Raw genomic sequence first — 11,274 nt, 5'->3', positions numbered from 1 at the left:
CATCCGAGATATGGGAACTGTCAAATTTAAAAAAAACATCTCAAGTCTTTTTTTTTCTTTTTTAATGACACACTAATGTTCAACGTGTGTTGTCTTCCTTCCTTGTGTCCTCTCACATCTCCATACAGGACTTTACATATGCTTTAAAATTATATATTTCCAGAGGGAGGAAGAAAGTATGTGCTATTTTTTTGTATTTTATAGCACTTGTTTCAAAAGATGAGCGTCTGTCTTGCATGATGTCACGCGAGACGGTAACAAACGTTGCTCGGCAGTAGTGTATAAGTAACAAGAGCTCAGTTCAGCAAGCATAACATTAACTGTGTGTGTTCTGCTTTCTCTTTGGCCGTTTATTTTTTAATCCCCAAAAGGTCAAGCAAGTCCAAACAAGGGATGGCAAGAGAAGGAGAGAATCGGGAGAAGAAAAATACACAAAAGGAAGGTTTTAATAGTGCAGCATAACCACACACATCATTTCTTAGCAAATTCAAAAGCAGTGGCGTTTTAATTGTTTGAACTTTTTACATCGGTAAACGTTTTTTAAACTTGTATGATGAATACGAATTTTGGAAAAAGGTGCATGTATGATGTACATTTAATTTTAGAATGTGTCATTGACGATGAGTTCCGTTGTTCTAGTGCAGTGGTTCCCAACCGTTGTCAGATGGGGACTATTGTGGCAGTCTTACAAATACGGAATATTTTTTGAAGCTGTCTGCGACCCACTTTTCAAGCTGACTCACCGGTTGAGAATCACTGCTCTGGTGGTTAGCATGTCTGCTTTGAAGTTGGGAAGTTTGGAGTTCTGATCACTGCTTGAGGATATCACATGTTCCTTGTACTTATATGTACTCCGGTTTCCATAAACTTTCAGGTTAGGTTAAGTCACTGCTTCTCTATGATATTTTCCAAAGTCCCACAAGGAAAAAAGACCCCCCCTCCCCTAGCTTTTATGATATACTACATTTACTTTTGAAAAATTATGAGTCACAACGTGATGAGAAAAAAAAATGAGAGGAGAAGTAAAACTAAACAACTGAGATAATGTAGTTGCACAAGTGATAACGCTCATAATTAGGGATCTGGCTTTGGTAGAATTAACCAATCACATTCACCTCATGCTAAATTGGACCTGTCATTATTTAAAATGCCTTTGATAAACTCTCAATAAAGTTAGCACATTTTTTGGTCACAAATTAGAGAGCAAGCCAGAGTCCTCAAATAACTTTCACATTATCAGTTGATCTCAATGTACCAATAGCAATCAGGAGAATGATCTTAAAGAATTTCCAAAGCACGTCCGCCTCACAGTTCTGAGGTTCCAGCCCCGGCCTTCCTGTGTGGAGTTTGCATGTTCTCCCCATGCCTGTGTTGTTTTTTATCTGTACATCCAAAGAAACATAACTCGTACTGGGTTTCAGCAGGATTGCCTGCTTATGAGTACAACCACACCCGCATTTAGAAGGGTTTGCACACTGCCAGTTACAGAATTTTTATTTTCTCTCTTGAAGGCATTCACAATAAAAAAAGTTGTACAGGTCAACCAATCTGATTGATTGTCACAAAAACTAAATATTTATTGACAAAAAACTGTCGTTTATAGGGATGTGTCGGGATTTAATATCCTTTGTATATGCCCTGTAGTTGGCCGGGGACCAAAGTGTATCCTACTTCTCGCCAAAAGTGTACTGTGAGAGGGCCTACTGTAGTTCATATCTGACTAATTACAGAAAATGGATGGATGGAATAATGAACTAATTTTTCCCCTCGCAATAAGCAAGAACGGCAAAATCTTACTTACACATTGCCCGCACAGTCAAGACCGGAGATATAGTAGTGGAAGTTTGACCCTGGAACAAATTATTTCAATTTTTATCTGGCAAACTCCAAATCAAAAAAGATTGAACATCGTCCCATAACAAACTGCGTTTGTCAAATGTCGTGCTCTACTCACACTAGTGTTATTGTTTTCATAGCTTGTCCTCAGGCACATGTTGCATCCATTCAGTCGAGGAGGAAGGATGTTGCCAGAGACAATTGGAGAACATCAAGCTTTGCTAACTCAAGCCATTTGCTGCTGGCGAGAGAGTGAGGGGGAGAAATGGTGAAAATACACAAGGAAGGCCTTGAGGCAGAGCCAGCTTCCAATGTGTTTTGGCCTGTGGGCTCAAACCTGCGGTGGCTTGAGTGTTTCGATGCGGCGGGCCAAACACGCAGGGGAGAATGATACAAGGAAGACGATACTAAATGCCAAATTGATACACTTTACACATTTGGGGAACGCTGCAACTCACTGACCTCTTTCTTATGTTTAAAATGTTATTTTGCCTAAATAAAGATGTTTTTTTTTTTTTTTTTTATCATAGCCGCTTTTCATTTTTGTTGACAAAGAGTTCAAGGGAACTTGGCATTTCATTATTACAGTCCCTAAATCAGAAATTTGAGAATGCTGATGATATTCTTTTGTCAGTCTGGTCACAGTGGCATTTTTTCTATTCTCATTGAGTTTTAAATTAAAACGAGGGGTGTTAAAATGAGATTGTGATCAATGAATTAGAATCATAATCAAGCATTGATTTTTAATCTCGAACATTATGCTTTCTGATTAGATTTTTATGCATTGGGTTTTTTGTGATTAAGTTGTTGGGGGTTGGAAAACAAAGGCCAATGGAGGGCAACTTCCGGGCTAGAGGGAAGGAAAATGGAAAAAGAATGTCAGTTGTTGTTCTGACGAAGGGTGAATTTACCTCAAAGAAAACGCCCCAAGGTTATCTAATGTTTCCCCCAGGCTGTGTGTATGTTTGTATTTGCTGTACTGTAACACATGCATCTTACCCCAAAAAAAGAACGCAAGAAACACATGTTCAACTCACTAATGTTATCAAAACTAAGTCAATATTATGCTTTTCAAAAGAGAGCCCAAATTTCAAAAGTTACATCTGCATGTTTTAAAACCAATAGTTTATTTTAGGTGGAAAAAAGTATTATATATCAGAATCTTTAATGATACGCCAAACAAATAAGACTGAAGTGGCAAAGCATTCACGATCAAACTGCTTTTAAGAAGTTTCAATTTTCACAGCAAGATCATCTTTCAATCTCTTCTGTGTTTCATTAGCATTTGTCATAATTCTGCGGTGTTTGTATTGGATCTGTTTTTGAAGCCCATTGAGAAAGAAACACATTATGGGATGACACAGTCCAATATCCTATGTAAAACAATTGATTTTATTACAGTAATAACAGAGCAAATTATATTCCTGAAAACCAACATATTTCCATAAATAATCTTAAGATTGAACACGTTTTACCGTGGAAAAAAAAATGCATACATACAATTAAAAAAAAAAAAAAAAAAACAACCCAGACGTAACCTCTCATAACTCAGGCAGAATAATGCCATTAAATCAGGCATCTATAATTGCTTTTCCATAAAACCCGATGGGGAAATGAAGATCAACACTGACATTAGAATAAAATAATCCTCTGGAGATGATCAACTTGTGCTTTTGCTAACCACTCAAAGCATCCCACACATGACGACAGTGCTAAGGGAACATTTTTAGACAGTAAATGAAATAATTATACCGGTAATAATAAAATGAGTACAAAAAGCAGGCTTGATCATTAATGAAAAAAAGAATTAATAATTAAAAAAAGGAAAAAAAAAAACGAATTGCCTTTTGCCCAGTACACTGAAATTGGTCCAGCTCTGAAGACATTGTAAACAGAATAGAAGTAAACTTAGCCAACACCCATGTCACAAATAAATAAGAATGACAGTTCACAATTTCTTTATACAATATATTGCTCCAAAGACACACACACACACACACGAGGACTCTTTCTCTTAGTACATATCGACAGAACCCTTGTGGTTTAATTGTACAAACGGCCAAGTCTTTCATCTTAACACTCACACATTGAACGACACATCAACAAATTTGAGACTTTTTGAATATCAGGCCTCATACGAGAACGACATTTAGGCACAGTTTTAACGGCGGAAGTGCATAGAAGCAAATTGTTTTCTTCCAATATTGTCATGTCAACATCCTGTCGCAAAATTACACGAGACGTCCTTGTGTTTAAATCCCACTTCGAATCGACAAGATCAAGTTCAATGATCTGACTAATTAGCTTTACTTTCATAAATAAGCATCTCATTTGAAAGCCCCACAACAGTGTGCATCTGTGAGTGTGTTCATGCATGAGGCCCTCTGTATTTACTTGTAAAAAAAAAAAAAATGCAGATAAATACAGCACTTAATGTGTTAAATGACATCATCTCTTTGGAAAGAAGGGCTCAAATTGATTCTATCAGGAAAAGACGAACCACATATGTTGAGAGAAGAAAGTTCGGCCGGCGGAAGGGCATTAGTCGAGCGCTACCAGCAACGAGTTGCCAGTCTGCAGCCCCAAAAAAAAAAAAAAGTCGCCACTCGCTTGCCCTCCTCGTCACCTGCTGATCACACAAAGTTTTGCCTTCATTCCAGCTTGGACATCTCATACTTGGTTGTCATGATTTCCTACACAGTAAAAACAGTAAGGTAAACTGTAGTCAACATTTCATGTTTCAACATATGGCATAGGCACATAGATCTAATCAGGAATACCTCATCGGAGTCGAGCAAGACTGGGAGGGCTCTGAAAAGAATGGCAACGGCAGTCTTAATATTTCTGAACTTATTTGATCGCATTAATTCAAACCACGAAATTGAATATTCATCAATGTTAATGACTTACACATCAGTGAGAGAGCTCGGAATGTTTTCCTCAACCCACTTCATATCTTCTTCCTGGATGAAGACAAAAAGAGATAAACACTGCCGCCTGTCGGAAGAAGCCTATAAATGCAGATTCTTTGTGGCTCTTGGAGGTTTTGCCAAACATTTTCAGCTCAAGACTCAAATCAGACTCATCGACTAAAACGGTAAAACCCTTACACTTAATAGAGTGCTTCCTGAATAATCAATAGACTATTATTTAACACTTGACACAACCTCAAGCGCGTTACTGACCGTGTTTGCTTCTGGAGATTTCACAGCCCCATTTGTTTCATTTTTTGTGACTCTCATTTTAATTCCAGCTGCGGAAGGGAAAAGGAGACCATAGCAGAGGAGAAAAGCCAGTGTATTTAAAACGAAACACAACTCTTTTAAGTTACCGCACCAATGTTTGCAGAGGCAATAAATTCCTCGATTTCCTCATCATCTGAGTCGTCAATAAGAGGTGTGAAGGCATACCTGTGGGTGTTGACATTCAATGAGGAAAAAGAGAAGAGGAAACAAGGTGTATAAGAACTTGCACTTCTTGCCTTTGGTTGTTTGCAGATGGTCTCCATAGGAACATTATGACAAGTAGAATGAGGGAGAACAAAAACCTCCAGAAAGCATCTTCTACCCACAGCTCGATCCAATCCTGAGCACAAATGGTCTTGATTTAATGAATTGATTCGACACAGTCAATACAGATATGCCATACTTACCAACTGGCAATCGGCTAAACGGAATTTTTTGGCTGTCCAACCCATGAAAATGACGGAAGCTGATAGATTAAAAAATAAATAAATAACCAGCAACCGTAACACACACACACACACACACATATCTGTTGAAAAACGAGTGTTGGACTCACCGATGACAGCAAATATGAGTGTGTTTGTGAAGTGCCGATAGAGGGACAACTTGACTGGGTTTTTTCTAAGCTTCAGAGTCTTGATGGTTTGAGCCAGACTGACAAATATGTAAACTGGCAGTCAAGGTAAATGCCCAACTCAACTCAAATCAAACTCCATACTCGCACATGCACACTCCATTAAATATATCATCTGTCATGCAAAATGACTGAGTGGCTGTAATGTTGAATGCAATTTGCCGAGAGATCAGAGATGTCATTGAACAGTGGCGCAAATTATGTTCTATGAATGTTTTATAGAGTTATAGGATTATTTGCTGTAGCATCAACTTGGTTATTTGAGGTATTTACTTGGTGTTGTACGTTAATTTCAGTATAATAAATTCCATATAGTGAGTTGCATCAGTTATTTCTGTCTCAAGTTGCTTTTTGTTGATCTGACTGAACTTTCACTGTATGTCTGGCTATTTCTCGAATGCCTTCAAGAGGTCATTGATGTTTTTACCTGTGCATCTCTGTCACTTTTGGGCATGGCAAAGATTTGTGCAACCATTGACAAAATGCTTTGTTTTAGAAATATTATAGAAATATATGTGTTGATACATAAACAGTATAAAAGACGTTTACGCAGTAAATAACCATGTCATTTAAATAGACATAAGCGTATTCCCACATCCTAAGATTGGCTCGGTTATTGAACAGCCCCTAAAATACTGATTGTGTAAAGTCAAATGAAATAAATGTGCATAGAAGCGTTTTTAAAATACAGTTTCAATTATAAAACAGTCTTTAAGTTGTAGAGTTCTTGAGCTATTTTACACAGTAAAACTAAACAGTTTATTCTTTTATATTTTTAATTTGATTAGGCAGTGCAATTATACAACCACAACAATGAAAACATTTTGAATGAACGCCTTCATGACAGTGCCAATTGAAAGTGAGTATGCATTACTACAGTTTAGAGTTGTTTGATACTTGAGATTTTGGTTTTGATCGATACCAAGTAAATCATGGTACCAGTATTTGTTTTATTCTTTTATCCCTACCATTTTTATTCGCTATTTTATTCTTTTCATCTTTCATTTTATTCTATTTTTGGAGCCTTACTCATTTGTCTTATCAGATTTAGCGTTTTATGTCCGTGAGCTGTTGTATCTGTTTTACGATGTTTTTATTGCTCTGTACAGCACTTTGGTCAGCTGTGGTTGTTTTAAAGTACTTAACAAATAAAGTTGGATTGGATTTGAAGATACTGAAAATAATGATTGTAGCGATAGCATGGCGGGCTGGTAGCTGTGTCCCATGTGCATGCACCAATAAGGGATCGCAAAAGGGACCGGTGAATAACATAAATAAATATCTGTAAAGGATTGATACGAACTCTTCAGTACCAATGCAATAGCGACTTTATCACTTCACTTGGATTGCTTTGCATAGCTGTAATACTGTACTTCTGTAAAGGCAGAATTCTTGATACAAATCTAGTCTGTGAGCATATGAATGGATTTTACCGTGTGTTGATGTACCAACGTGGACAGTGAGTGTACAGGGATGCAGAAGCAATATTAAGGCAGAGAAAGAATCCATGCAAATTTTCTTGAACCAAGAGATGTCATTACTGGCAACTAGGCAGAATAGAACCCAAGAAAGAGAGTGCTGGTTTGCAATATTTGTTATGACGTCTTATTATGACAGACAATTATATACATGCAACTCTTGGTCTAACTGCTTTTAAAGCAAGGGAGAAAGAGGGAAAGCAGGAAAAAGTGTGTGGAAGGATATCCACCAGCATAGAGAGGAGTCAAGCAGAGCGAGGGGAATGTTGGCCAGCAGGGCCAAGTCAGAGTCTTTTGCCTGGAAAGAAGGACACAACAGGACAATCGCATGTGGGCACAAGGAAGAGGGGCAAACAGAACTGTTCACAGAATTGCATGAAGGGAAACGAGAAACCTGACCCCTTAAGATACAGAAATGACAGATTATTAGAGATACGTTGATTTTTGACGGTCAAACATTGAAAGGATATGAACCAGATGATGAATGAGTCTAAAACAGCCAGAACAATTGCTGTGATGAGAGCTGGGCCATTGTCTCGACCCTTAAATACATTAGCACAAAAACATACATACATGCACATACAAATTTGGATTCTTATTTCAACGCTGAATATAAGTGTACAATAACCAAACTACTGCGCTGCTGTATTCCATACTTGGCTATGTTGTATGTGCAGTACCAAGTCGGAACACTTGGCATTACTTAAGTGGTTGCTGCCATAACAACTATTTTCTACATTACAGAGGGCAACGTCTCACCCCAGTTATCCTTAGTACACCTTCAATGGCAGCAAAGACAAAGTAGAGAACTCCGAGACCAACCACTCGGTGCATTACTGTTCCCAATCGAGGCCTGAGAGGACAGAGACCCATTGTAACAGATTCATAATGAAGCAACGCTTGTTCATTTGAAATCTATAGCGGCGTGTACAGATAAGACGTACTTTACAATACCATAGCCGAGGCTGACGATGATGACGAGCAAGCGGGCTATAGTTCTCTTGAGGGCAGAGACCAGCTCTGCAAAAATCAGCAAGCCTGGAGCTGAAGAACCCAAAAGGCGAAATCATTACCGGTACCTTAAACGGCAATACGTTTGTATCTTTCGATAAAGAACGTCAGTGGACACTTACAAGCCGAGCCAACTGTGTTGGTGTTTTCGTATTCAGCGCAGAAGACCGCCTTCTCCACCATTCCCAGGAAAATGACCCCTCCGATCCAAAACTGAATCCTCAGTATGTCTTTCCAATAGCAAGCAGCCCAGATGAACCACAACAGGGCCAACAGAATGTACACCACGCACATGACCATGTAGAACTGTCAACAAATTGTATCAAAAATCTTTTAAAAGCAAACAACAAATCGTATTGACAAAATGCTGTTCACTTACAATCATGAGAGGGTACTCTGTGATGGAAATGTAGCCATGCTTGCCTTTCATCAACACATTCACTGAAAAGAGATGTTTTTTTTTAATGACAAGTGAGAATAAATGAATGTTTGATTTGTTTCCAAAGTTCAATCATATCTTTTCATTTGGATGAATCATGTGGAACACAACCAGAAATTCCCTAAAAAACAGAAATAGCATTCGTCAGACTAATGTTTAAAAAAAAAAAAATCCTCACTTGTTAAGTTCCAGTTAGCATCTTGTTTACTGGGCACAATCTTCACCACAAGGAGGTAAGGCCCATCCTTCCATGTGGAGGCTATGACATTGTCTTTAATCACTGTCCCACTGTTAGTCTGTGTGCCAGCGTCGTACTCTTCTGTTATCCATCTGATGTCACTTTCATCCTGCAACATTGGAAAAATACTACACACATTACAACATAAAACTGCTACCAAATGCATATGGAAAATGTCACCATTTAACTGACCAATTCTTGACCCTCAACAGGTGGACTGACAATTCGTGGCTCTGCCTTGGCTTTCTGAAGAAAGTGGAGGAAGTAAGAGCATAAAACAATTGCGATTGAGAGAATGAGCGCGCTGAGGAAGAGAGGCTAATGCAAGAAAAACCTACTTTAAGCATTGGGAAGGCGTGCAGATCACTGTTACACATTATTGGCTTGTGTTCATGCTCGATGTATTCTCCTTTTACGAGGGGATTCGGATCAAGGCTTACCCCACGACTTAGTGGTGTTCGCTCGTACATTTCCTACACAGAAAAAATCTATTGATCTTCTCATCAAGCAAGGACAGCCCCTATGAATATTTAAATGGTCATACTTACGTCAATATTATTGAAATCATTGTGGCAGGGGTAGTATTTCAAATACCAGTGAATGGTGAATGTTAGTTCCTCAGGGCAGCCAAATGACACAACTGCATCAAACCAAGTTAAACAAACAAGCAAGAATTAACAGAATGAGAGTGTGTTCATTGTGAAAACCTTCGACTGCCATCTTGTTCATGCATTACCTTTCAATTCAATGTTAGTGTCTTTGAACATGGACTTTCGTAACAGTAGTGGTCTTGAGGTCTGTTGAAGAGCAAATCTTCCATTACTGACAAAAAGTGAAGTGTAACCAGGTCTACTTGGTAAGGACTAAGGACATTTTGGTGAAATTTTAGCATGAACCTTAAATACACACCCATTTTTTTGGAGCTAAATTTATGTTATTACATTAGAAATGGCAATGTGTTTTCATAAAAATAAAACATTTGAATGAATAGCTGAGTAAATTTTTAAGCCGCACAGCTCAACCCTCAATCTCTGTTCGGAATAATTATTCCATAGCGCCAATCCCCTTTTGAAATATTTAGTATAGGTATAGTTATATATACATACATACATACATTTTATATATATATATATATATATATATATATATATATATATATATATATATATATATATATATATATATATATATATATATATATATAGTTAAGACATGAAAACTATTAAAAAAATCTTACATTTATATTCAATGTTTGGTTGGAAGGTTGCATCCCTTTACACAGCCTCTTTTCATGGCCTTACACTAAAGTAATATGTAGTTTGATAAAATAAAGTGAAATAAAATAAATACTGTGTAAGCAATACTGCACTAGGCCAAATTTGAAGATATTTTTTTCAAAAATCAAAATCGCCGTGAGAGTCATCAGAAACGTCTGCATTTCATTATCGAGCTTCAATGGATTTGACTGGTCTGTAAGGTAAACAATAAACACTAAATGATAAGCTTCTCTTCTGTGTTTTAATTGTGTTAAAACGTCCAAAGAAGTAAGCAAGGTAAACATAAAAATACACCAGCAATGTTTCTCCCAAGGGTTTTGGGAAAGCAAAATAGTATACATTACACCGACGTTCCAACTTGGAGCTAGCTAAACCAGCCAAGAAAACAGCAATGTTTCGATTTATCATCAATTTACGTGTTCCACGACATGTGCTAACTGATTAAAAAAAAACCGAAGGGCTTAAAATATTCTGTTATGACGTGAATTTGTAAATAGTCAAGAGAAGTTTACCGGCGGACAGCGTTCTTAAATGACACCAAGCTAGCATCACACGGCTAACACGGCTAGCTGTATCAATAATTGGTCGTTCTATACTTACACGTAAAACGGTAATTTTCCATAATCCGGTCTCTGGAGCAGCAGCGGCTGTTTCTATAGTAACAAGCGAGAGTATATAAAGAAATGTCCATGTACAGAAACTCCGTTTTGTCAAACAGCTCCACGTACTCGTTAGAAGAGCTGCCATAGCGTCTAACGCGTGAACACTTTCCTTCACGAGGTGACATGAACGCACCACATCAGAATGCTCCTCTGTCGGTCACTTCGCAGTGCACTTGTATTGTACCGTTATTGCAATTATTTACCTATAGAAATCGAGATAAAGAATAACCGAAACGTGAAGGTTCGTTAAAACACCAATACATATGGGCTTTTAATATTGAATGCAAAATTTAAAAAAGAAAACAAATGTTTTATACACGACTAACTTCATTTTTTTAATCAATGGAAAGTTTGCAAAGTAGAAACAACTCCGCATGATAGGAAAACAATTACATTACTTATGAATTCTATCAGGGAAAGCCAAGGGCCCACCAAGGAGATGTTTAACCACCCA

The 11,274-nt window shown here is 37.7% G+C and overlaps 1 protein-coding gene across 4 annotated transcripts; it reads right to left on the bottom strand.

Annotated features, from left to right (window-relative positions):
- Window positions 1-3,205: 3,205 nt before the first annotated feature.
- On the bottom strand, window positions 3,206-10,915 carry tmem87b (transmembrane protein 87B). 4 transcript variants are annotated; one of them, XM_088422093.1, is made up of 19 exons: window positions 10,759-10,915; window positions 9,618-9,678; window positions 9,430-9,521; window positions 9,220-9,354; window positions 9,074-9,127; window positions 8,822-8,990; window positions 8,584-8,645; window positions 8,327-8,510; window positions 8,138-8,237; window positions 7,953-8,046; window positions 7,665-7,735; window positions 5,638-5,747; window positions 5,489-5,547; window positions 5,318-5,421; window positions 5,173-5,246; window positions 5,022-5,089; window positions 4,747-4,799; window positions 4,617-4,647; window positions 3,206-4,529 (listed from the first exon to the last, which is right to left on the bottom strand). In XM_088422093.1, exons 1-19 carry the CDS (start codon window positions 10,903-10,905, stop codon window positions 4,488-4,490), a joined length of 1,710 nt encoding a protein of 569 aa, XP_088278219.1. In that variant the 5' UTR covers window positions 10,906-10,915; the 3' UTR covers window positions 3,206-4,487. The 4 variants fall into 4 exon arrangements, with proteins under 4 accessions (XP_088278219.1, XP_088278220.1, XP_088278217.1 ...); XM_088422094.1 differs by lacking the exon at window positions 7,665-7,735 and adding an exon at window positions 7,420-7,491 and having other exon boundaries at window positions 5,638-5,746; XM_088422091.1 differs by having other exon boundaries at window positions 5,489-5,747.
- Window positions 10,916-11,274: the final 359 nt, after the last annotated feature.

The sequence above is a fragment of the Hippichthys cyanospilos genome, chromosome 8 (genome assembly GCF_059441005.1).
Source record: "Hippichthys cyanospilos isolate Australia breed blue-spotted pipefish chromosome 8, RoL_Hcya_1.0, whole genome shotgun sequence".
Taxonomy (NCBI): domain Eukaryota; kingdom Metazoa; phylum Chordata; class Actinopteri; order Syngnathiformes; family Syngnathidae; genus Hippichthys; species Hippichthys cyanospilos.
Note: the sequence above shows the minus strand (reverse complement) of the source record. Positions and strands in the feature narration are given on the sequence as shown.

Coding starts and splice junctions, on each gene's coding strand:
- tmem87b (XM_088422091.1), bottom strand. CDS start 10,905: ATGGCAGCTCTTCTAACGAGTACGTGGAGCTGTTTGACAAAACGGAGT. Junction 8,511..8,583: donor CAGAGTACCCTCTCATGATT/GTAAGTGAACAG, acceptor ATTTGTTGACAG/TTCTACATGGTCATGTGCGT. Junction 5,247..5,317: donor CCATCTGCAAACAACCAAAG/GCAAGAAGTGCA, acceptor CAACACCCACAG/GTATGCCTTCACACCTCTTA.